Source organism: Manacus candei, unplaced genomic scaffold, assembly GCF_025592945.1.
Source record: "Manacus candei isolate 608988 ecotype Guabito, Panama unplaced genomic scaffold, ASM2559294v1 h1tg000043l, whole genome shotgun sequence".
In the NCBI taxonomy this organism is placed as follows: Eukaryota; Metazoa; Chordata; class Aves; order Passeriformes; family Pipridae; genus Manacus; species Manacus candei.
In genome coordinates, this window is record NW_026138091.1 from 22,379,365 (window position 1) to 22,406,979 (window position 27,615).

Genomic DNA, 27,615 nt, shown 5'->3' on the forward strand with positions numbered 1-27,615 from the left:
GTCTTGGTTTTGTTTCTTTTTAATTGAGTAGATATATTGGGGGCTATAGAACTGAAGGTTTTTTTCCTTGCTGCGTATTTTAATATGATTGTTTGGAGTTCATAATATTAACTGTTGCTCTAATTTTAGGTAAACATTACCAAATGAGGAGAAAAGGAAGATGCCATCGAGTATCGGCAGCCAGGCATTCTTCTTCCCCATGCAGTATTAAACACTCCCCCACACGAGAGACCTTGACATATGCTCAAGCTCAAAGGATGGTTGAAATAGAAATTGAAGGTCGCCTGCACAGGATCAGTATCTTCGATCCTTTAGAGATTATATTAGAAGATGATCTTACTGCCCAGGAAATGAGTGAATGCAACAGCAATAAAGAAAATAGTGAAAGACCACCAGTTTGTCTAAGAAGCAAGCGGCATAAAAATAACAAAGTGAAAAAGAAAAATGAAGCTCTTCCGAGCTCGCATGGTATACCTGCTACAACAGCTCCTCTTCCAGAACCAAAAGTACGGATTGTTGAATACAGTCCCCCTTCGGCTCCTCGGAGACCTCCAGTTTATTACAAATTCATTGAGAAGTCAGCAGAAGAACTTGATAATGAAGTTGAGTATGACATGGATGAAGAAGATTATGCATGGTTAGAATTGATAAATGATAAGCGGAAAAGTGATGGAGTGTCAGTTGTTTCACAAAATATGTTTGAATTCCTTATGGATAGGTTTGAAAAAGAGTCCTATTGTGAGAACCAAAAACAGGGTGATCATCAGTCTTTAATTGATGAAGATGCAGTGTGTTGTATATGCATGGATGGTGAATGTCAGAACAGCAATGTGATCCTGTTTTGTGATATGTGTAATTTAGCAGTACATCAGGAATGCTATGGGGTGCCATATATACCTGAGGGCCAGTGGCTCTGCAGACACTGTTTGCAGTCCCGCTCTCGGCCTGTAGACTGTGTGCTGTGCCCAAACAAGGGAGGTGCCTTTAAAAAGACTGATGATGATCGTTGGGGACACGTGGTGTGTGCTTTGTGGATTCCAGAAGTTGGATTTGCCAATACAGTTTTTATTGAGCCAATTGATGGTGTCAGGAACATTCCCCCAGCCAGATGGAAGTTAACATGCTACCTCTGTAAACAGAAAGGTGTTGGTGCCTGCATCCAGTGCCACAAAGCAAACTGCTATACTGCATTCCATGTGACGTGTGCTCAAAAGGCCGGTCTGTATATGAAAATGGAACCTGTGAAAGAACTAACTGGCAGTGGAACAACATTCTCTGTGAAAAAGACTGCCTATTGTGATGTACATACTCCACCAGGTTGCACACGGAGACCTCTGAATATTTATGGAGAAGCTGAAATCAAAAACGGTGTTTGTAGAAAGGAGGGATCAGTCAGAACTGCTAGGTCTACATCAAAAGTCAGAAAAAAGACAAAAAAAGCCAAGAAAACAGTGGTTGAACCCTGTACAGTTATGCCAACAGTATCTGCTCCTTATATCCCCCCCCAGAGGTAAGCAAACTATGCAAGCGAGAAGCCTTTACTTAAGTATCTGCTTGATTTTAAACCAGTGCTTTTAGATGCCGACTTGAAGTTTTTGTACATTTCTTACATGCGTTCCTTAAAGACCTTTCTCAGAGGATTAATGTTAATTATGTACGTTGTACTTGGATGGAGTTGCATTAAAAATGCAGTCCCTTCCTCAGAGAAATTAAATTAGTAAGTGATCAAGTGGTCTGTCTTGTCCTCAGAAATCCTTTTTTTTTTTCTTTGTCAGAGCAAGTCATATTGTGTATTCAGTTGTCATTCACTGTACTTTTGAGAATTAACCCCTGAATACAGAATAGCAGATGTTAAAATATATTAAAAAATATTGAAAAGACTAGCCAAGTTCAAGGTTAATTTTACTTGTAGTTTTGGAATATGAACTTCTTTTTCTAATTTAAGAGCCTCAAAATGAAAATTACATGTGTGTCTCTACATTTTGAATCCTGTTCATCTCACCTAAATTAAGTTTGAACTTATCCTGTAAGGTCTATATGTAAGTGGGGCAAAAAACCTTCAAGGAAGTATTTTCCTGTGGGGCAGAATAACTTCTCAGGATTTTTTTCTGAAATTTGTATTTTTCCTTTTGCAAATGCAGTAGTGTTTATCAAGTCTTGAATGAATTTGCTAACTTGCAGACTTTTTAAAGAAAAATTAGCAAGTACGTGATGGTAAGTTAGTTACTTAATGTAGTCATAGAACCTGAAATGTTCAATGATGTTATCAAACATCTGTCATGTAAGTGAAATGCTTATGTTACAACAAAAATTAATTAATACATTTGACAGTTTTAATACTAATTGTGTCTTCGCTTGCAAAATTATACTTCATAAGGAGTATTAGTGTGTCTTTTGCAGTTCTTCCAGGAGTTTTTTTATCTGAATGTGAATATAAGCCATGATCACCAGAACTGAAATTGCTTCTTACATTTAACATGCTGTGTTTTTGTATTTTAACAGTTGTGATCAGGGAGCTGGCAGATGGCTCTAGATTTGATGTGGTTGGTGATGTGACTCACCAGAAAGCAGGGATGTCGCAAGTTATGTGTTCATAAGTAATAACAGAATTGGGGTAGAAACTAAGTTTTTAATATCTTAATTTTAGGAGTTGAAAAATTCAACATAAACTTCAGTTATGTGTATCTTAATTTAAAAGAACAGTAGCATCTCTTTTCAGAATTCTTTCTGTTAATCTGAATGAATGCATTTCAACAGCGGAAACAATTTGCATCTGGGATTTGAGCAATGACAGAAGTCTCTGTGGTAGAAAGATACAGTTTTGGCTTTTCTGAATGTTTGAGGCATAATATACTTGGACTGAGAAAGGCAAAATTGGACTACTGGGACAAAAAACAAATTTGTTTTTCTGGAGTATTTGATTTTTTCCCTAGCACTTACAACATCAATGTATTTGTTTACCCCTTGAATTTAATTCTTAGTAATTTAAGAACAGTCATTTGGAAAGTTTCTTGAAACAGGCACCACTTCCATGTGGAGGCTCATTTGCATTCAGAGTGACAGGACTCTGAATGCAAAGGCAATGAGGGCTTTTAAAATAATGCAAGTAAACTATGCCTTTTAAATAGCTGACTCACAAGTCTCAGGTGGTGGACAATTATAGCTGGTTAAATTAATCTAAATAAGTACATGTTTTGAGACAGCAGTTCCTTCCTGTAAGAAGTTTTGTTAATGTAAGAAGCTATTGACTGACTTTGACAAAAAGCTCCCACGTGGTGCTTACAAACATCAGATTCATTGCACTGTTCTCTGTTATGATTTGCTTGGTAAAATGATATATTTGTTTAGTGATGCACTGCAGCAAAGCTGAAGTTGATAGTAGGCAACTAATACTGCTATTTGAACAGGAACTGTTGTCTGTGGAAGGGGGGTGTTGGTGTAAAAGAATTTGGCTTCATTTTAATTCGTACAGTCCCAATTGGTAATTTAGTGTGGTTTTGTTTTGCTTTTTTTAAGACAATATAAGGAAGAACATGAGCTAAGAGTTGAGGATTAGAGTGTATGTTCTCAGTTGTGCCTCTGGCAGTTCTTCCCATTGGTAGCTTTTAAAACAGCCAGACTAAAAATATTTTACCTTAGTTTGATTTTTTTTTTAATGGTGTCATTAGATGCCAGGAACAGAAATACGAAGAATTTTTTTTCTTTTTTTTTTTTTCTTTTTAATGACTAAATTTCTTTTCAAGACTACAGAGAGGTTCAGCTTTCTTCTGTCTATGGTTATTTTCATATTTCTCAAAATAAGTCTAGTTCCTGTACTTTTATGTCAGATGTGTAAAAACTGTGCACAGTTTAAAGCTATTTTAAAGTTGAGCTTTATTATAAATCGCTTGTCTTCAGCTGAGGGAGACCCTTGCTTAAGTACTCACTGTAGTGTGAGCATGCTTAGTTTTAGATACCTGATACCTGAATTAAAAGCAAAACAGCAATGGGCATATTAAAAGGAAAAGTGATTATGGTGCAGAGCCAAATCTCAATTGTCTAGTTTTCTTTGACTGTTCTACTTTTTAAATTTTCTTTTTCCCTTTAGGAAACACTAGTGTTTCTGTAGGAGTTGAATACATACCTATAAACTAATAAAGAATTACGTGGATCAATTTACAGCAGTCTTCACTTAAATGATCCCTGTTCTCTAATCTTTTTTAATATGCTTTTTTTCCCTTGGAGCTGAAGCATGATTTGTCTTTTCAAAGATTTCAAGAAAGAGCAATTAAGGTCTTTATATTACCAGAGAAGAAATGTATACACTCAGAATTTATTTCTTTATAATAAATATTTATTTATACACTCACTAGTGCTTTTTTCCTGAAGAATTTAATATTAATGTCTTCAGCATCTGTTGAAATTGAGACATGTGGAGATGTTTGGTTTGATTTACTTTCTTAATCAGTAATAACTAGGCTACGTCTCCTTGGCATATTGCTGGCACTTCAGAGTTGGTAGTTGAAAAAGTATACAAATGTGAAGATCAAATACTTGGTAGATGTAGCCCCTGAGCACACCTGGTGAAGCTTGAGGAAAACCATCTTCCCATTTATATTTAGTTTAAGGTAGAATGTTCATGTGCTGTTTCCTTTCGCAGACAGTGAGTGACTGTTAGATGAAAGGCTGGGTATTGTAATAACATCGTCTTTCATAATTCTGTTTTCCAAAACACTTATCTTAAAGTTCAGGATATGTTAAAAAGACTGATGTAGAACAACAGACTTCATAATTCCTACAGAATTTTTGTAGCTCGTGAATTTCTGTTTACCTTTGGGTCAGGTTTCTATACTACTGCCTTGAATGATTTTGATCAGAATTTCTTACAGATATCATACTCTAAGCTTTTGGCTGTTAAATTACATAGATAGTGTCACTCTGTAGGCCATTTATAATCTAATTATATAGCCTCTCAGACTTTCGTCCAGTCATCAGTGGACTACTGATTTAAGAGTGTACAATTGGAAGCTGCTAACCAAGATAGGAGATGAATGCTTGCTTCCCATCTCTTCTTTTTTTTTTAAAGTTTATTTATTTTTAATGCTGGTTCTATTCTGTCCTGTTACCTAGGTTTTTTAGAAAGCCTATACCTGAGTGTCTACTTCCAAACATGCAGTAGGTCATGTTAGAGCCTTAAGGTGGCTTCAGGTTTCAGTGCTGTCAATACTGACTTGTAACTTGCTTAGCACTTTTAGTATATATGTAGGATGTACACCAGATCTTCTGACTTTAGAAAAGTGCTGCTTCTTTACTAGGAAATTCCATTCAATTTTTGCTGAAATATAGAACTGTTGAAGGTTGTTGCTTACATCTTTTACATTACAATACTGCTTGTATTCATCAGCTTTTTTGATTGTTTAAAGGCAGAAATGAGCTTAGACTAAAAGTCACGTTTCCCACAGGACAGAACAGCTGTGCGATGTGGGGAGGAGGGTGAGGAAGGACTTTCTCAAACTGTCCCTCTGTATGAGAGGGACAGACAGTACCTGCACTTCTTGGCAAATGGTGGTGAGAAAAGTGTCCTCCCACTAGCTAGTTTGGCTGAACAAAGTGGCAAATTTGTTCTGGCAGTGTAGTATTCCTACAGGTGGTGTGTAATGGTTGAATTTTGCCCAGTTGATAGATTTTTTTTTTCCTAAAAGAATACTAGAAACATTTAATTTTGATTGCAGGTCCAGATTTGACTTTTAGGGTTGACTTGCCAATCTAAATCTAGCTTCTTGTCTCTCTTAGTTGTCTTGTACTGACTCTTTGCTCTTTTCTTGTGGACTTTTTTTCTTTCTGTAGCTGCTCATCCGTGTTCTTTATAACTGTTACCTTATTCAGCGAGCAGAATGGATACACAAACCAAAAGGGTTACAGTGTTACCTAGGAAAACTATGTGGTTTTTCTTGTTTTGGAGTGCTTGATTTTTTAGTACAAATAGCATTGTTTTTCTGTAGTCTCTTGATCTTATGTGTCAAAAAAGGCATTTAAAATGTGTTTACCTGTTTGCAAAGCCAGTGTCAATATCCATGTTCTTTAAAAATGCTGTGAAACTATGATATTGTAGCTGTATACCTGGGGGAAAATAGAATGTGCTATAAAATATTTAATCTTTAATATTTTCAAAACATACACTGAGATACTGTGTGATCTATGCAAGTATTGCTGTTAATTGGGAGCTGATATTTTAAAGTATATAAACATTTACTTTCATCTTTAGTTTCTGTTTCTACATGAAATATTTGAAATTAAGAAAGTATTTGAAATGCAATACTTGTACAGACAACAAAAATCAAGTAAAAAAGCCCTACTTTCATAAGAAGTAGGAACACTGTAGGTTGTTGCATCTGGTGTGTTGCATCATAATATTAGAAGATAATTAAAAGGTTGTTATGAAAATAGGTAAGTAGTAGCAGACAACTGAGAGCAAAAATTACTGAGACTCTTACAAAAATGTTTTCAGCTGTCTTTACAAGTCAACATTTATGTTGTGCACATTAATCGATTATGTTGGCCTTTGCTTTTATTAGAAAGCATATTGCTCCTGGTAGTAAAACTGGATTTCTGTCACTGTGTGTTTCGAGGCAGAATCAGTATTTTCTTTTGGTTTATAATTTATCTAGTTGAGCTATCCTGAACTTTCTCACCAAGTAATTAAATGTAATCTTACTACATCAACAGAGGAATCTTGACTGTCTCTAAAATGAAGTAGGGACCAAAAAAAAAAAAATAAACAGAAACTGATGAAAGGCAATATAAGGCAAAAGGAACATTTACAAAGTCTTTGGGACACTGTTAGTCTGCATTCACCGATGATGCTTCATAATCATATTTGTGGCTTGTGGATTCTTTTGGGGATCTTTTAAATGTTTTTTGGGTACTGTGTTTTGGGGTTTTTTATACATTCAGAAAGTTTTCAAGTAGAGGAAAAGAATAAGAAATTCTGCTTAAAATTCAACATAAAAAAGCCATTGAAAAATACTACTAGAGCCAGCACTGCAAAGAAATTGGAAGCTGAATAAATCCAGATTAATGTCTGTTAGCTGTTTGTCCTTGACTTTACATGTATGTATACATTCACAAAACCATATGAAAACACTTATTTTAATTCCAGGGGTGCATGATGTGTGACTGTACCTAATACTTAGGTGTACCTAATACTTAGGTGATAGAATCACCTGGATGAAGTGGGAAGGGATGCTCGCAGTTATAATCCACTTATCTTTCTTGTCAGATTGTTTGACTTTGAAACTTTTGTTTTACATGTAGAAACTACTGCTGATGTCATCTTGATCTCTTTGCTTAAAAAAAAAATAATATTCCCTAAATCAAGAAAAGAGCTACTGTGGTGTTCAGTAATTTTGCCTCAGTGGCATTGTATTTATTTTGAAGCTAGTTTGTCTTGACTCTGGTTGGCTTATTAAATAAGGATTAATTAATATACTTGAAAAAGTGTGATTTATTTAGTGAGTTGTAAAAGTAGATCTTGATTTGGAGTAAAAATAATAGTATATATCTGATATTAAAAGTCACGTGGTTGATGTCTGAGGGGTGATTCCTCTCCCCCCCACAAAAAAAAAAAATCCAATGCTGTCTCATTTAAATATGGCCTTTTTATAAAATAGATATAGGAATATGCTGTACATATAATTTTTTTTGTTCTTCTCTTTATTTTCCATGTACAGGGCAAAGAAACTTAAAACAGATTAATACATTAGTTCTGTAAGGCACATCATTAGTATTCTAGAGGTTTGGTCTGCAATGATTATATATGTGATAATGCATTTACAAAGATAAGATTTGAGTGATTTTATTTTTCAGAACTTCTGAGTTTCACCAGTTGTGTGAACTTATATTAGACTTTTTTTTTTTGGTGTCAGTTAAAGGGAATTGTGTCTTGTGCTATACAAAAACATAATTTTCAGAATGTATCGTCTGAAGAACTGTCTCCTGGCAGTTTTTTTTTTTCAATGGTCAAGTTACAGAGTGCACAAAAATTAATAGATAAATACTGAGTTTTCTTTTATTACAGATCAGAAGGTGATTTTTAGTTAATACATCTGATGTGAATTTAGCATTTTGATATTAGATTTCAGAATCATTCTGGTTATGATTGCTACAAAAAAAAAGAAGGAAAGGGAAATATTCTGAGTAATTTTAAGGAAAAGTCATTATAGATGTATAGGAAGTGACAGAAGTAAATTATGCATGTGATTTTTCTGAGAAGAGGTTTTCCAGTGTGATGGGGTTGGGGGTTTTTGCATGGTTTTTGGTTTGGATATTTTTGTTGTTGTTTGTTTGTTATTGTTTTGGGTTTTTTCCCTTATCCAAAGATTTGGAACATCACAAATGTAATTATTAGAATAGAAATAAGGTAGCCTGTTATAACTAACAGAGATTTGACTGAAATAACACAGCATTTTCTTCCCTCTTCAGTGTTCTACTTTTCCTGTCCAAACAAAATTTTAAAAGCTGTTTGCTCAAGAAAAAAACATAAATATTTCACAGTCATGTGAAGCAAGAGAAAGTGCTTCCTACATGCTCACTCAAAGTCAAATACTATTTAAATACTAGTAAATGTGGAATAAAGAATAGCAGCCTGGAGGGACTTTCAGGCTTCAGAAGATGTATCAGTGGATAAAATGTTGGACTCTTACTTAGCCTAGCACAAAAAGGCAAAATCAATAGCTAGAGTTTTAAAATATACAGACAAAAAGGAATAAAATCTGGAAAGTAGTTATAATTAGGAAAGTGTGTATTTTTTACGTGGGAATTCCGCAGACTTGCATTGCCCAGAAGTTTAAATGAAATGTCTTTTCAGGAGTTGATATGTACTCTGGGTACATAGCTGACTTCTACTCAGTACAAAAGGAGTGTTATCCTTTTTCAAAAGGAAATAAAAACATGCAAATGGATTCTGATTTTTACATAGTTATTCATTTATATGTGTTGTCTTTAAAGTTGATCAGAACAGTTTGTTTGGGTTTTTTTTATTTTTAAGTTGATGTAGTTTTATTTTTTATTGAGAGATGGGATAACAAAACTGTATGTCTTCACTGTTTAAAAGAAAAAAATAGTATATTAAAAGGTGAGTTTGGCAGCTACTGCCAAAGATTTTCCATGGGAAGAGTAGGGAGAGTTTCATCTGTCCAAGCAGGCTTTCTGATCTTCAGAAGCTGGAGCTTGGAGGAATAGTTGGTAAGGCTCCAGAAGTAATTCCAGTTTCCCAAATAAATGCTTCCATAGCTTGTTATTCTGTTTTTCTACTACGTGTCATTGGAATTACTATTATTGTTCATAGGTAATTTTTGTGTCTTTCCTACTTCCTCTGAGTCTTGATATTTGTGGAACTTTGCTGAGCAAGGCTTGAAAATTCAAGTGTTCTGGAAACTTAGTTTACTTTGTTGAAATCTGTTCAATTTAGTTTGTTTTTTTTTTTTTACAATTTGTTCTACCGGGTTTTGGAAATGTATCTGCAATCTTTGTTTGGGAAAATAGGGTTATTTTATTTGCTCAGTTAAGTAGAACATAATTGGATTGTTTATAGGTATTACCGTAGGTCAAGAGACGTGGGTATTTTCGTGATATTGAATGAAATGTAAGAGTATTATACAGTTTTGGTGTCTTGCATGTATGTTTAATACTACTGTGCTGGATAAAGGAAGATGAAAAATAACAAACAGATGGAACTGGAGGCTCAAGACAAGTACTGTAATTACAATATAAGGTTTAGTTCACATTTAAAAATTGGTTTTAATGGGTATTTGATCTTAGTGTAGGTGTCCAATTTATACAGATTTTCCTATTAAGTTCCTTGTGCTTGAATTACTATAGTAATGCTGTCAAAATCACATAGTTGCTCAAGGAAACGTTCCCTCCAATTTATGTTTCAAAAACCAAAGAATGGAGAGATGTTATAGAAATCTTCATGTCATCATCATGGCTGGGCTTCGCGAACAAAGATTTGGGAAGGGCTCTACCCACGTTTGTTGCAAAAATCTTCATGTATTTTGATACTAACACAGTAACTGTGGGGTTAAAAAAAAACCCCAAAAATAAAAAAAAAAAAAAAAACAAACCAAAAACATGTATGGTCTGTGGAGTGGTTAGGGATGATTAATAGAAAGGTGGCTGATTATCTTTCATTGGCTTTCTTAAGTTAAACTACCACATTTTTAGTTACCAAAATACTGGTTTCATTTTCCCTGTAAACCTTTTGCCATAGTTGCCCCAGGGACATATAACTGAAACTGGGAGAGGAAGGTAGTCATGAGTTGAAGAATAAAGCTGTGAGATTGGTGATGTGAGAAAAGCACATCTCTTACACTGACAAAAATTATTCTATGCATTTGTATAAAAGGTGAAGAAACAAGAACTGAGTAACACATTCAGCTCTTTCAATGCATTGACCAGTGCATTAAGTATATCACCCCTTTACAGGGTAGATTATCCATTGAATGTCTCCATGTGAACAGGAGACTGTAGGCATTATTTGAAAGGTTCAGTTGAAAAAAGACCTTTCCCTGTTTAAAGACAAGCAGGGAATTGTACAATATCCCCAGACCACGTTTGTAGTGCACACCAGTGTTTTACAGTCGGATACAGGCAGGGCTGGGGAAGGGAAGTAATACTGGCTTTCTCAGTTGGCTGTGGCATGAATAAAACAGTTCTGAAAAATGTGTTGACACCTGTGTAGTTTTGGTATGTAGCTCTAAAAAAAGGAAAAGAAGAGTGGGTATGACTGTTACTGCCAAAACATCGAAAGGCTGCAGTGGTCATCAGCTTGAAACCTAAAACTTCTTTTATGAAAACCAGTTATAGAGCAGCAGTTACTGAATTTCATGGGAACACAGGCACCTTTTAAAGAATTTTATAATTTCTGTATCAATGTACTTCATTTTAAATCACTGGTAAGGTGAGGGAAAATTACAATGTTTTTCTCCCAGTACTTTTGGTATACTTGACTTGCCATTAGAAATTAAAACAATACAGAAAGCTGTTCTCTGCTGATGTGCTCATACTGGGGAAAGGTTCAAGGGCAGATGGATACCTTAGAAAAAAAATTACTTTGCTGAGGTGTTTTGTGTAGTTTTCAGAGGTGCCTTAAGTTCTATAAACCTTGCCTCTGCATGGGGGATTTGTCAGCATAGTGTAGCAATTAATCCTGTCCTGTGCAAGCCACATCCTGGATTGCAAAATGATAAAGTCTTCAAACAGCTCTCCCTTACCTGCTCTTCAGTAATTTGTTACAGGGAAAAAAAAAAAAAGGAAGCGAAATGTGCAGCAAACTCTGTTAGGGGTAGGAGCTTCCAACTCAGTACCCAGGGTGTGCTGCTTCTAGGGTTCTACAGCAGTGGTGTTTCATTTCGCCTAAACAGCTGTATTGTGTGTCATAATTTAAAGCCTTTGGGACAGTTAAAGTCTACTTGGAAGTACCAAATTAAGCAAAAATATGATTGAAAAACTGTGATACAGTTACTGATTGTTAGGGTCTAACAGCAGATGTAACTTCCTCATTACGTCAGTAAGTTCATAGTGTAGAGGGTCTGTAGATACCTGCCATGTGAAGTGTCTCAGACCTCTATTTTGAGAAGTATGTTTCCACTATCTGTGTGTGGTGTCTAAATGGAATAAGAACAGCCATTATTTGGTTTTATTTGGAGGGAAGGCAGAGAGGAGTAGTTTCTAACACCTTCTTAAGTAGTTTCTGCACTCCGAATTACCTTCTGTTTATTTGTAATTTTCAAATTGGGAGAGTATCTGCTGTGAACATCTTTCTTATGCTTATTTTAGCACTTTACTATTATACTTATCTATGAATAGATCAGTTCATTATGTGAATGGGCAAATGTACTTAAAGCTGTAGTGAAAGATGTTTGCTTAGTCTTGCCACATCAGATGGGCATGAAGCCAAGGCACTTTTCTTCATGTTATGATTCTCTGATCTTTCCAAATCAGTTTGTATTTGGCTGTGCTTTTTTTGACTTGGTTCAGTAGGTTTTACTGTTTCCAAGAGATGTGAAAGTAATTACTTGATTTTGATTGCATTCCGTAATTAATTGTAATTAGGTCGTTTGAAGTTTAATATGGTCACATCTGTTCTGCATTGAGTAAATCTTTTTGGAGCCTGTATCTGCCCTCCAGTGAAAGACTTACAAGACAGTCTGAAGTCCATCTGCAGGCTTTCTAAGCTTTAAACTAAAATTAATTTTAAGACTGCCTAACTGGCATAGTTATTAATTGAAAAAACAATGTCACAGAGGAACCGAAAGACGCAATGACATTGCATTCTGAGGAAAACCTCTGTTCGTTCTGCTTTTACCCAGTGATGACTGAAAGCTCTGTAGCCACAGTTAGTGTAGCACTGAGTAGACCTATTGCACCTTATCTTCTGCACAGCTCACAAAAACCCACCAGGGATGGATGACTTCTGGTGAACTCAGGGTAGACTCACTTGTCTGTTTGTCTGAAAAATATTTAAGTTTCCCAGACATTCTTAAAAATCATTTTACCCAAGGTTTACTTACAACTTGACATTTTGTTTAGGTATTTGACTACTTTACTTTCATCCTTACCTGCAAAACTGTTTTATTCCTAATATTAAAAGGGAAAAAGCAGCAAAATACTAGTATGTGATACCTGATAATTCCTCTACTACTGATTGTAGAGTTTTGCTGTGGGTAGTAATATACTGAGTGAAGAATTAACAGATTTTATTGTTATTATCTTTTCTGTAACTGTTTTACATCAGCTCTCTCTCCAACTCACCCTTGCCCCCAAATGAATGAACAATCTCTCTAACAGTAAAGATGATTGGTGCCTTGGGGCGTCTCCTGTTAATTTTGCAAGGGCTACCATTGGTAACAAATACCTGAATTATCATACATAACCACTAACATTTTTTAATTTTTTTTGGCTGTGATTTTAAGATACTGTAGGCACAGAGGGGTGAAGATCTGTTTCAGATAAACTTTTTTTTTTAATGTTTATTTTGAGAGGCCAGTGTCATGTGTGATACTTGGACATTCTAACATGTCATTATTTGAAAAATAAGAGTCAGTATTGTTGTGTGTGATGTTCATATAGCACTCTCCTAGAGTATTTGTAAATGAGTATATGCAAACAGTATTTGCATTTGTTAAAAAGAAACTTGGAGAAAATATTGATTGATCTTGATAGTTTGCTTAACTATCGTCCTCACTTGTGTCTTTTCTGTGTGCTGTTTTCATTGTATGTGTGGGGTAAAATAATAACTGTTCTTGTGTTTTACATTTTCTGTTCTGTTTATTTGTCAAAAAATTGATATTAATAGATGAGTAATACAAGCCTTTTGCTGCATGTTTTTATGTAAACAGTTTGAAGACATATGTCTTTAAAATAAACTACTAATTCTTTGTGTAGATGGCAACAAATGATCTGAAGACTTTTATAGTGATTTAGAGCTTTATTTCTGATTTTATTTTCAATAGGAAAATTATTCTGAAATGTATATAAAGTTTTATTCTCAGCCCTAATCTGGGATTGATCTTCAAATAATGATCATGAAAAAATTGATTCCCATTGGCTTTATAAAGTACCCTAATATATTTGGTAAAAACTACGGTGTCAAGCAGATGTATTTGATTGTGGTTTACTGCTCAGAAATAATTGTGCTGGAAGGGATGTTATTGAAAGAAATTAGTAACATTGTGATTACTTCTGGTTTTACAGTTTTTATATATTTGATGTTTAACTTCTATACTTGATGTATAGACAAATATGTTTTATGCTTTGCTGTGAAAAATACAATATCAGTTTTTCCATGTTTTAGATTAAATAAGATTATGAATCAGGTGGCCATTCAGCGAAAGAAGCATTTTGTTGAACGAGTGCACAGTTACTGGTTGCTTAAAAGACTGTCTAGGAATGGTGTTCCACTGTTGAGAAGGCTGCAGTCCAGTTTACAGTCACAAAGAAACACACAACAGGTACGTGACATACTTTTTACTTATGAGTAAAAAATTACTAGGAAGTAAAAACTTTCTCTTACTCAGGACTGAGCAAATTATTTACCTTATTCTGAAGTGATATTACCTATATTGGCAGTTGGGAATTATCTAATACTTTTTAATTTGTGACATATTAAAAAAAATCGTGTGGATTTTTCTTTTGTTTTGCTTAAATGTTTCACAAAAATACTGTCATCACAACTGTCATAATATCATTATGTTTTCACTAGTGTTGTGGTTTTCTGTAACTCATTACTCAATGTGCTATGAGTTAGATAAGAAAAAAAGTTATATTAAATTCATCAAAAGGTGCAATGCATATGTCATGTTTGACACTTGAAAAAAACAGGTAAAGGGTTAGACAGCTAGTTTACAGTTTTCAAATTCAGATCCTTATTGCCCACTGTATTCAGTAATAAGAGAACAAAGGGCAAGTTGCTGATGAATTTCAAAGACATATTTCAACTTTTAGTTTCACCTTTGACACAATTGTGAGATTGTAGACAAGCATAAATGTATGCTGATACATTGTTCCAATAAGACCCATCCTAGCTACAATATGTCTGGATTGGTTATAAACTTGTACACACTTACCAGTCAAGTGCTGAAAAACATCAAAGCAGTGACTCCAAATATTCTATTGTTTTGGTTTCAAGTCTCAGGGTAGCTTAAAAAGTAATTAAGACTCCTGAATTGTGTATATAGGTCCGTGTGTGTAGACCTTGAAATGCTGATGCATCATGTTATGGAGCATCCCAGTTACCTTTTTGTAACTGAACGGAATATGTAGTTGGCTGCGTTCTTTCCATTCTCTGAGTGTTGTTCTTGTAGAATAGCCTCTAAAACTTAAAAATTAATTTTATAATAATTTGCTTGTATTAAATTGAGATTTCCCTCCCTTTAAAGCTGAACTGTTATTTTTGTTAGAATTGTATTTCTATTTGCTGATTAAGTCATTATTGATGTCATAAAAATACCACGGTCAACACTGCTTCCTGATTATTTGATTATTTGATCAGTCACGTTTGTGTGTATGTATTTTTTTTAGCTTTTCATGTGAAAAGCTAATTAATAATTCCTAGAACAAATGAGGTTAAAAAGGACCTCTGGAAGTCGTCTGGTACAACCTCCTTCTAAGCAGGGCCACTTAGAACAGGTTGCCCAGCACCACGTGCTCCTGGCTTTTGAATATCTCTTAAGGGTGGAAACTCCACAATCTCCCTGGACAGCCTGTGCCAGTGCTTGGTCACCTTCACAGTTTAAAAAAAAAAACCACAATGTTTAAGCAGTGTTTCTGATGTCCATTCTCACTTTGTACCCATTGCCTCTTGTACTGTCACTGGGCATCACTGAAAGGAACCTGGCTCCATCTTCCCTACAGGTATTTTTGTGCATTGGTGAGATTTCTACCCCCCTGAGCCTTTTCTCCTCCAGGCTAAACAGTCAGGGCTCTCTCAGCCTTTCCTCATAGCTGGGATTCTCAAATTCTATTTAACTGTATTCCTTTTAGGTGGAATTAACTTTGAATATAAGTTGACTACTTGTTTATCTTTTTTCATTGCTTCTGTATTGCTCCATTTTGATACTATTTTTTGGGTTGTAATTTCTGTAAAATAATTTTATATTCTACTTTTAATCTTTGATTAGTCTTTTACTTCTGCACGAGAAAGTACTGTTCTGAAGAGTGGAACCTGGCAGTTACCTAATAATAGTTGAAATTCATTTATTCAGAAAATAAACTTCTTTTTAAATGAACTCGAGTTCCTAAAAGTAGTAAAGTCAAGCACAGAAATGTAGGGCTGTTGTGGCAGTATAGAACTAGACCATTGTTATTGTCTGAAAAAATAAGACATGCTAGTTGGTCTTTGTTAAGTACGTTTTATACTGAGATGACATGCAGCTGTCTGCAACATTTCTAAATATTTAAATAGTCACTACCACAATAAAACGATTATTGTAGTTGATGTTTGATTAAACTAAAATAGACCTTACATAGGACCTGTTTAAAATTCCATTGCCTGTTTACACTTCGGGGCAAACACTATTTCTTTATTTTCTTTTCTAAATTTAGAATGATTCTTAAGTAAGGAAATAATGAAAATATTTTCTAAATAAATTAGAAACCATTTCTGTTGGTCTGTTAAAAATTGGGGCACGTCTGAGGCTATTCTTTTGAAAAGGAAGAAGAAAGTTTCAAGCTGAGCTAAATGTCAAATGATTCTGTTGATGAAAAATGTGTAGGTAGTGCTTTTCAGTGAGTAGCAAGTGTCCTGTGTATGACATTGTGTCTTCTCCATAGCACCTTCAATATGTATTTATTAAAGCAGTCATAACTGCAAAACATTTAGTGCATTAATCATCTTTGTTACTCCTAAGTATAAACCAAATTATAATCAAGACCTTAATAAACAGTTGTGAGAGCACCTCAGAATTTTTGAGATAGAGATGATTGTTTTGTTTATTTCAATCCAGATGGGAAAATTATTTTTATTTTATGTGAGAGGTCAGAATATCAAGAAACCTAAATAGATTTTCAGTCAATTAAAGAAACATAAACACTGATGTAATATAGATGCAGAGCAGATTTTTTTTAATTGTTATTTAAACTGAAAAGAAATTTTATGAGGAACCAAAACCCTGAAAATGGTTTCAAGAGGCCTGGTGGAATGGGGGTTTGATCCCTTCTCTTTGTTTACTAGAACAAATTTGACGAAGGGAGAGGCTTTTGTGATTTATATTTACTTCCAAATAAATGTGTTCCAGAGCTCAGTGCTCTGATATGCTTTTGAAGGTGATGTTTATATCAACTAAGAGTTCTAAACCAGGAGAGAAGGTCTTGGTGTATATACACTGCCTCACCATGTGCAGGAACTGCACATTTTCTGAGAGAATGTTTTATACTGTCACTTCTCTCTCCACCTAGAAATTCAGGAAATGTATTGGAATACTCCTAATAAATTTATGTCCTCACTGTTTTAGCTTTTTTTTTGTACTGAAAAAATGCTCAAATAAAAATAAGGCATGAAATTTAAGTGTAGAAACCTGTTGCTGCTGTAATGAGGTTGGTTGAAAGGTGAAATTAGGAGAAATAAAGTAGAAGGTGCTGGTGAGTTAAGACCATACCTGCACTGAAGATTTCAGTAAAAACACAAGTTGCAACCAATTAGATGTTTTTGACTGATTGGCATACAAGTGCCAGCAGAGGGTCTTAATAGAACTAATTGTATTGCTCAAGGTCCAGTTTCATCACTGTAATTCTATTTTTCTTTGGCTTATATTAAGTTACAGTCTCTGTAAGGAGTGAGGCTGTTCTGGTGTATTGACATCCAGAATAAGGAGGGATGTGTTGCTACAGTACTCCTGATAGTATGCAGGGAGACTCGTAGCATATTCCTGGTGAGATCATTTCTCACTTGATGCGTGTTCTGTGTGTAGACTTAAAAGTGTTTCCCTTTTCCCTCAGTATTAATAAATGTTTAAGTATTAGCTTTGCTAGATAATACTATGTTCAGCAAGAACTAAGTCCATCAGAAAATCATAGAATCAAAGAATAGGTTGGGAAGGACCCTAAAGATCCTAACTCCAACTCCCCTGCCATGGGCAAGGAAACCTTTCTCTAGAAGGTTGCTCAATGCCCCATCCAAACTGGCCTTGAAAACTGCCAGGGGTGGGATATCCACAGGCTTTCTGGGCAACCTGTTCCAGTGCCTCCCTACCCCCACATTAAAGAATTTCTTCTTAATATCTGACTTAAATTTCTCTTCTTTCAGTTTGAACTCAGTATTCCTTGTCCTATCAGTACAGTTCCTGATTAAGAATCCTTCTCTGAACGAGAGTTTCTTTATAAATTTTTCTTGTGTCATTAGCCAGATGAAACTTCCTGGCTTTCAGGACAGTTATGGGAAGAAAGACTTGGAAGAAGATGAACTCTTTACCAGAAAGTTATTGGAAACTTTCCGTGTCAGAAAGCTAAAAGTTTTGAGAGAAACTATTTCTATCTTAAGTTTTTACTGGCTGGGTGTTGAAAACCAGTGCTCTTTTCAACTTACCTGGATCTTTTAATTTAATTAAGGTGTATGTTGTATGTCAGATAATAAATAGCTTAGGGCAAAGGAGGGTGATCTTAGCTATTATAAACAGTCTGCCAACATAACTTTGCATAGAAATGTCAAAAAATTGGAGGCTTGCTATTAATCCCCAAGCCAGAATGGCATTCAGGAGAGGAATGAATGTGTGCACTAAAAAAAGGCAAACAGAGTACTCTTGATACTTTATGTCACATCTTCAGATTTAGGTGGATGTGTCTATTTTATGGAATGAAGTTGATCAAACAACTGATTCAAGTACAAGAATTTTTTTTTTTTTTTTGAGTGCAGCTGTACCTTGAGGTTTAGCCAAATACTTGTGTCAAATGAACTACCCTAAGACCTGCTGTAACGTTTTTTTCTTGCTGTATTTAAATTTCTTGACCCACTCTAAAACTAGTACGGTTTTCTGGACTGAGCTTTCAGCAGGCTCAGTTGCCCAGTTCCATAAATTGTGTAGTTATATAGGGAAAAAGAGCGACTCTGAATGTTTGCAAGCAAAGGGAAGACAAGCCGTCCACTTCTGGCCATCACCACAACTTCATTTTGGTCCTGTAAAATGGTAGAACTGAAAAAATAGTATAACTATGTCAGTTAGGAGTTTAGTTGCTTTTCCACATGTGGGATCTGTACTGGGACACGAAGGGATGGAAGAGAACAGCAATTAGTGGCAGTGTAGAACTTGCTTTTTCAATGAGTCTCTGAGAACTTTAAGGAATTGAAAATGTGCATATTAATTTTTTTTTTCTGTCAGAGTTTACTTTGAACTATTCTGACCCCAACCAGTTAAATTATTATGTCTACATCAAGATTTAAGTCCTTGAAAGAAATGATAACTTTCAGTTGTAATAGTCATTGGGAAAGGGAACTAGAAGTTTCTAACTCGTATTTTTAGGTTGGGGTTTTTTTGTGTGTTGTGGGATTTTTTTGTTGTTTTTTTTGGGTTTAGTTTTTTTTCTTACTGAAAAGAGGAACAAACAGTTGTTTTCAGATTGCTATATTCTAATGCAGAGATAGTTGATAGTTAAGGATTTTCAACTTCAGTGAAGTCAGAGATTTGAATAAAACTAATTTTGTAGCTTTCATGTGTACTTGTCTTTACTTTTACAAAGTATATAAAGCAATAAAATATGATGCAGATGATAGAATCAGAATGTTGCTAAATATATTAGATAATGGTTTTAAGCTGCCATTTTTTGCAATTCTGTTTTTTGAGCCTTCGGTCTGAAAAATTGCACAAGGTTTCTTTAGAGGACCTATGGTACTTCTAAATTGTCTTTCCTTAAGGAGGTTATTGCTTTTAGTGTAATAATTTGTAATATTATTTATTGTTCATCTGTTTAGTCACTTTTCTTTATTCCTCTGTCTTCTACTTTTTTATAACTTATGGAATTTACTGTTTTCATTTTAGCTTTTAAATTTTCCCCACAAAGATTACTTATCAAGTGTGTTGCATTATACAAGTTACCAACAAGCATACAAGGTTTTTGATGTCTTTCAGAGACTCTTTTATTAAATACTCATTTTTAAAATGTAATAATAATAATTTCCCAAAGCAGATGTTTCTTTTGTGTACTTGGTACTGATATCAGGACTTCTGTTTCTTTACGTCCTCATATCTGGAGAATTATCAATACCATTTGAATTCTCTGAGAGTTTTCCAATATCCTCCCTTTTCCTTATGAAAAATAGTAAAGACTAACAAGAAATGCTCAGGGATTTGTATGTACAAATCAAATTAAATACTGCAAGTGTTTAAACGTTACTTACTTTTAAAAATGTGTAAATTAAATTGTCATCCATTCTCTGAAAGGTTCTATTACTGCATTATTTATCTGCAGTACCATTTGAAGTTACCATATTATCTGATAAACAGCTTTTCATCTCCTCTGTTCCGAAGCCATAATGATTTCGTTCTGTTACAAGTGTGTCCTAATTCTGCTGAATGTGGGGGAGGTGGACTGTGTTGACCACAAGAATAATTTGTTTCTTCCAGCCTGGAGTTTCTGATGAAACTTATGTTGTTTTCCTGGTTTGAATTTTGATGCGAAAATGCCATATTGTATTTTGCAGCTTGTTATCTTTGTGGGTTGCTGTTTGCTGTATTGCTCCTTCTCATGTAAATAGCTGTCACCATAGGAATGCTTTCCAGTTTATAGATTTTGTTTTCAGATAGACCCCTGAGAAACTTTAGAAGATACCCTGACCAGAGGTTTTCTTTTGTTGCAGTATGAAGCTTATGATCAAGTGCCATAACTATAAGACAGTAGTTTCTCCCTTTATGTGCATACATCCTGTAGTTGCATAAAACTATCTTATAAAAAGAGGTGCGCATTTTTCATTTCATGTAAACTTTTTTGATTCCTTTTTTAGAGAGAAGATGACGAAGAAATGCAAGCCTTAAAAGAAAAATTGAAGTACTGGCAGAGGCTGCGCCATGATCTTGAAAGAGCACGTTTGTTGATAGAACTTATACGTAAGCGTGAAAAATTAAAAAGAGAACAGGTAAATGGAGCATCTTTTAATTTGGTGAAACTTTTCTGAAGGAAATAATTTCAATATTTTCACATGTAGTTTTCAGTAGAAGGACTGCTGTCTTTTAATCTTCATGTAGGATCAAGGAACGTATGTGCATGTGTGCACTCAAACTGTTTAAAATATATAAAATTTTCATAGAGTCATAGAATGGCTTGGGTTGGAAGGGACCTTTAAGATCATCTAGTCCAACCTCTCTTTAATGAACAGGGACATCTTCAATTAGATCAGGTTACTCAAAGCCCCATGCAACCTAACCTTTGATTTTCCCAGCAATAAGGCATCTACCACCTTTCTGGCCCACCTGTTCCAGTGCTTCGTAGAATTACTCTTTATATTTAGTCTGAATCTACCCTCTTTTAGTTTAAAATTGTTACCCCTTGTCTTGTCACTACAGGCCCTACTAATCAGTTTGTCCTCATCTTTCTTATAAACTCCCTTGAAGTACTGAGAGACTGGAGTAAGGTCTCCCCAGAGCTTTCTCTTCTCCAGGCTGAACAATCCCACTTCTCTCAGCTTTTCTTCAAAGGAGAGCTACAGTCCTCTGTTCATATCTGTGGCTCTCCTCTGGACTCTCTCCAACAGTTTCCTGCTATTCTTATGCTGGGGACCCCAGAGCTGGATTAAATACTCCAGGAGGGCAGAGTAGAGGGGCAGAATCACCTCCCTCAGCCTGCTGGCCACAATTCTTTTGATTCAGCCCAGGATACAATTGGCTTTCTGGGCTGCAAGTGCACACTGCCAGCTCATGTTGAGGTTTTCATTTCACCAGTACCCTCAAGTCCTTCTCGATAGGGCTGCACTCGATGTGTTCACCCCTCAGCTGGTATTGGTACCTGGAGTTGCCCCAACAGATGTCAGGGTGATTGAAGTCCCCATCAGAACAAGAACCTTTGAGCACGATGCCTCCTGTAGCTGGAACAAGAAACCTTTGTCAATAGGTTCCCCTCGATCTGAAATAAAGGACAAGCACAGGGTTTCCTCTGTCACCTCGGTGTCTGCGCTTTCAACCTGCTTGTTGCTTTTCTTCACAGACAGCTCTTCACAATCTGTTCATCTGTTGATGTAAAGGACAACCCCTCTGCCCTGTCTTCCTGTCTTGTCCCTTCTTAACAGCCTGTAGCCATCAACAGTCACACTCTAGTCATGGGATGTGTCCCACCAAGTTTCAGTAATGGCAACGAGGTTGTAGCTCTTTAGCAGCACAGTGGCCTTCAGCTCCTCCTGTTTGTTGATCATGCTGTGTGCATTGGTGTAGAGAAGTTATTTAACAAACCATTCTGTTAGACTTGGAAAGACAATTGGTTTCTGAAGAAGTGTAGAAAATTTGATCTCTTCAGGCTTTCCCAGTACACGTGCTTATATGGAGTTGCACTTTTATTCTTCTGTCACCAAAAAAAGAAGCTGCATCTTAAGACCTACAGTATTCTAGAGTTAACATTACTAGGAGAAGAGATTAGAGGAAATGATAATGCCAAAAGATAAGATTTTATATGGAAACTGTGAAAGCAAAATGTTTGCACTTGGGGGTTTTTGATGGTCCTTATTTATAAAAACACCATTCAATGCTGGTAACTTTAAATGGCCTCAAAATTAAACTGCAGAGAAGTTGAAATATTGTAAAAACACTGGAAATTCTGAAGGATGTTCAAATATTTGAAGATGTTGATTCTGTTTTTTTAAATTATTTTCTTGGAATTTACACAGAATACTGTCTTTCCAATTACTCTTTGTTTTGCTCTTATGTAGCATATAAATGCTCGTCAGATTATTTAAACTTAAAACATAGCAGTACAACTAAAATTTAATTTTAAACATATTACCATTAAATTCTTTCTATTTTCACATTGTTGGAGAACTGCGAAGTTATTCTTATGTAACATCTTTTCAAGGAAAAGAAATGCATTTAGAAGTGGAACAAAATTCTTATATATAAAATACAAATTTGAGTTCTGGGAAGCTGAAGGAATGAGAGGTTTTCAGCTGATGATTTTATAAGGGAAAAAATGAAATCAAACAATGCCAACTGATGATACTGAAAGTAATATTGAACTCATTTACTTAAATGTATATTTTATTTCATATCTGAGGTATTATATGTTATGCTACAAAACAATTTTAATACAGTATATTAATGAAAAATGCTCAACTGGATAATTGTTACTTCTTTAGGTCAAGATTGAGCAGGTTGCTATGGAACTTAGGCTTACTCCATTCACTGTACTTCTGCGATCAGTTCTGGATCAGCTGCAGGAAAAGGATTCTGCTCGAATATTTGCTCAGCCAGTGAACCTTAAAGAGGTGTGTTTGCAGCTGTGTTTCCTGATGTTTACATATGGGTTGGTGGCACTTAAGTCCAAGAAACGAGTCGTTGCATGCAGGGTTGGAAGCAGTGTTACCTTTTAATCTTTATTTTGATAATTTACTGTGTGAGTTATGGTTCACTGCTATGAAAGCCTTTTATTGTTTATATACCAAAATAGTATCTGGGAAATATTTGTATGGAATGATCGATACATGTTGCTATTTTGCAATAAGATGATTTTGATGAAGCAAACTCTTAAGGGTATCAAAAACTGAAATGTTGATACTATGTTCTTATTTGCAGGTGAAACTAGACAGAGTATGTATATATGTACATGTAGATGTGTGTACAAAACATGTAGATATGTCTATATAAATTAAATGGATGTGTGTGCAGATGCTGTATAGAATCATAGAATCATTAAGATCGGAAAAGACCTCCAAGATCATCAAGTCCAACCTTTGAGCTAATACCACCATGCAAACTATACCATATTGTGAAGTGCCACATCCAGTTGTTTTGAACACTTCCAGGGATGGTGACTCCACCACTTCCCTGAGGAGCCTGTTCCAATGCTTAACCACTCTTTCAGTGAAGAAATTTTTCCTGATATCCAACCACAACTGCCCCTGGCACAACTGGAGGCCATTTCCCCTTGACCTGTCACTAGTTACCTGGGAGAAGAGGTGCATAAACCCACAGGATTCTAAAAACATACAGTTTCAGCATCTCTTAGTAAAGCTCAAACTTGTTGCCCAAGGTGCGGAATCTTGTAATATGTAAACATCTGTTGGCATGCAAATATTTGCAATATCACAATGTGCAATTCTGAGCTACATTTTGAATTTTTTACATTGAAGTGTTGCAAAATATGTTTAAAATGTGTATCAGTTAACTAATATTACTTTGGCTGTAATAAGAAAATTTTACCCATTTGTGTTTTAAATATTTGTTCAAAGGTTCCAGACTATTTGGATCATATTAAACATCCTATGGATTTCTCTACCATGAGAAAACGGTTAGATGCTCAAGGCTATAAAAACCTCAGTGAGTTTGAAGACGACTTCAATCTTATCATAGATAACTGTATGAAATACAATGCAAAAGATACAATATTTTATAGAGCTGCAGTGCGGTTAAGAGATCAAGGAGGTGTAGTTCTCAGGCAAGCTAGGCGAGATGCTGAAGGAATCGGTTACAATAATGAAACTGGAATGCACTTACCTGAACGGCCTAAACTTGAGACACCCCAGCCTTTCTCTTGGGAAGATGGTAAGATGTTTTTCGATTATTTTTAAAAGTTGAATTTTTTCATTACACGTGGTGTGTACATTCCATACACGTGTTTAGGTTTGTTGCTGTTTGCTGACTAGATTCCCCACTTCCTTATTAAAAACAGTGCTTGAAAGATTCTAGTGTTTCTACTCTACTAGATCTGTCATTAGAAATCAGTGTTACCTAGATTCTGATTTTGGCAGTGTTAGAGCCTAATTTAACAACTTACATGGAAAAGATTTTTAAGCTGAATGCTCTCTTTCACATGATTGTATATGCTTTTAAGCCATGAAAAGTGCTCATAAACTTCAGCACGTTCCTAAATAACCTACTCAATTAAAAAACAGAGCACGTTTGTAATAGTAGGATTTAAAATTTATTCTTTTGACATACACGTCAGTTTTCTGAGGTTTTGGCAGTGATGGAGAATATTTAACACATTTCTTTTATAACCATAATTTTGTCCTTCTCATTTACAAGAAAGAACTCCCCTTTTAGGGTGGGAAGGATTATGTCTTTCTTCTGACCTTTTAATTCTTTGCACTGTTACTTAGGTTTTTTGAGCAAAATGGTGATTAAGAAGACTAGTAAATATGTAGTAGAAATTAATTTCAACATTTCTAACTATAAGTAGCTTTTTGACAATATCTTTTTATTTTGGCATGTGAATTTTACTTTTTTTCCCCTCCTGTTGGTATTATTATTCTGAGAAATACTAATACATTTGCAATTGTGCATGTCTTGACTTCAGTGGATAGGTTACTGAATCCTGCAAACAGAGCACATATGTCCTTGGAAGAACAGCTGAGAGAGTTGCTAGAAAAACTTGATCTGACCTGTGCAATGAAATCCAGTGGGTCAAGGAGCAAAAGAGCAAAGCTGTTAAAGAAAGAAATCAGCATTATTCGCAACAAACTCAGTCAGCAACACAACCAAGCTCCTCAAATAGAATCAGGTATTGGAAGTTTTGAAGAAGAAAGTGCAGCATTAGAACAGGATGGAGAAGAAGAAGGTAAGATTGTAAACCAGATTTAAACGAGTGCTGTTCTGAGCCTCTTCAGTCAGATGCTTTAATAATGTGAATTAAAGGGTTTAATAAATGAATATTAATTTTAAATTTTAAATACTTATTTTAAATTAAAAATATGCATTTTAAATATGCAAATGGCCACCTAATCCCAACAAATATTTTAAGAATAGAATGATCTTCTTAAAAAAAAACTTACCTCCATTGTTTTTCACTACAGCAAGGCTTTTAAAAATATGGGTGTTAAGAAATGAAGGTGCAAACAGTGTCATACAAAACGCAGTTGGAAATGCCTGAATGGAAAATGTCTTTGTACTTTTGGAAATACATTTAAATGTCAAAATATATATTGGGGATCATGTGAGCCTAGGTCAATAGTAATGAAAACTCTGTTGTACTGTCTCTTGTAGCCTTTTTTATTCTCTACTCCAGACTCTGGGGAGGAGGGTGGGTAGATTTGGGATTTATTTATTTAAATAAAGCTAACTATTGATAGGACTTAATACTTTTCATGTTGTAGAATCGAGTCAGTCATATCTACCCAGCTCTTCCCCTTTTGGTTCTCTTCCTCCTCAAAACATTTGTCTCAGAACTGTATTTACTCTTGGCTGATTGCCATTGATTTCAATGATAGCAATGTACTAGAAAGACCTAACTTCATATTTCAATTGAACATCATAATTCACATTTTTAGCTTTCAAATGAATTTCTGAGATCTTTATTCCTCATTTTTAAATGATGCAAGAAAATCTATCTCTCAAAAAAAAAGTTCTGTTGAGTTTGTTTCATGGTCATCTCTGAAAAATGAAACTTCTTTGGGAGAGTTAGAGATGTGTTTCATTTTGAATAAGTGCATTGAATAGGAGGAGGAAAGAGCTCAAGGGAAAGTGGAAGCATGGTAATAAATAGTCTCTGTCTGTTGCAGCTTGATGCTATCAAAATTTTTAAAAGGTTAAGTCAATAAAATGACTGTCCTTAACTGCCATTCAAACAGCAGTGTAGTGTTTAATTCTTAGTATAGCTAAGAGACCACTTTCCAAACATATAACTTGCTTGAGATTTGAACAATGATAGAAAAAACTTCCATGAATTGGCATATTATCTTGTTCTGAGGCTTTGAGTATTCTCAGAATGTTTAATGATCTCTTTTATTTTTTTTAAAATTTGGTGGTTTTTTTAATCAAGTGATGATGGTACTAAATACAGTTCTTTAGGAATGTAGTTTTGGCAGCTAATGAATACACTAACTTTTTTTGCTTGTAACTTAACATTTTTATGTCACAGCCTTTCACTTCAGCTTACCAAAAAATAGTCCAAAGTGAACAGTAGCAGTTTTCTTGTATTTACAGTATGCTTTTTAAACAAAACATAATGCAAAGCATGATCTAGGGTTGATTTGCATTGTTTTTATAGTTCTGATCTAGCGAAGAATAATATTAATTAGTTCAAATTTCAGTTCTCAAATAGAAGGTACTTAGAGGAATAAAGAAAACAAATTACCAAAAAAAGATGTGAGAAATGTAGAAGAATACTGTGCCCAGGATCTGTACAGGAGCTGACTTTGGAAGTGCTGTGAATTACCCCCCTTGCAATTCTGTTTTCAGTCTCCGATCATGTGAAAAATGATGGTACCAGAATAATCCCATGAAATTTAGGTTTTATTGGCTAAAGACTTCTCAAGGGGTTTTATGTTCTTAAATCTTTTTGTGAATATTTTCTAGTTAATTTTAAGAAAATCAGAATTTGTTCACAAAGAACAGTCACCTTGGACATTCTAAACTACAGGCTTTTTTAATTGATGGTACTTTAAACGTGCTTGTCTGACTGTACATTTTATTCCACTGTCTTCCTGATACTAGTTACCAGTTCTGATACTTGTGTGCCATCAAATTACATGAGCACAGTCACGCTGCATTTTAGAAATATGTATTTTTAGTATGAACTATGCTATTGTTGATTAAACCTTAACAGGGTTGAGGTTTTCCTGCACTTAGAATTCATTGATTTCCAAGTAAACATAGCTGGGCCAAAACCGAAGCAATATAGCCATATCCCCTGCAAATAGAGGACTTAAATACTTGGGGGTATTATACCTTTTTTCAGGTAATAGAAATATTAATTAAGTTTTAAGTATTTTATGTGATAGCATAAATAGTATGTTGGTCTCATACAGTTACTCTAGAATAAGTATTTCCTTTCTTATGTTTTGAAAGATTCTTTGGAAGCTAGAAAGGTTTTAACATCTTTTTGAGTTGATAATTATGGGTTAGGACATTGTTCTGTTTGTATTCAGGCATGTTGCAATAGTAGAATGTTTATTTTCTTTCCCAATACTTGGGATGAAAACCTGAAACTACTTCTATTCACTCACAGTTA

The 27,615-nt window shown here is 35.0% G+C and overlaps 1 protein-coding gene across 5 annotated transcripts in view; it reads left to right on the top strand.

Moving 5' to 3' along the window:
- The window catches only part of BRD1 (bromodomain containing 1), a 57,400-nt gene that overhangs the window by 4,657 nt on the left and 25,128 nt on the right, over positions 1-27,615 (top strand). For all 5 annotated transcript variants that reach the window (XM_051795935.1, XM_051795936.1, XM_051795938.1 and 2 more), the window contains exons 2-7: positions 130-1,510; positions 13,835-13,991; positions 20,471-20,602; positions 22,805-22,933; positions 23,897-24,209; positions 24,964-25,224. In XM_051795935.1, the coding sequence (XP_051651895.1) occupies positions 144-1,510; positions 13,835-13,991; positions 20,471-20,602; positions 22,805-22,933; positions 23,897-24,209; positions 24,964-25,224 (2,359 nt within the window). In that variant the 5' untranslated portion in view covers positions 130-143. The remainder of the gene's footprint in view (positions 1-129; positions 1,511-13,834; positions 13,992-20,470; positions 20,603-22,804; positions 22,934-23,896; positions 24,210-24,963; positions 25,225-27,615) is intronic.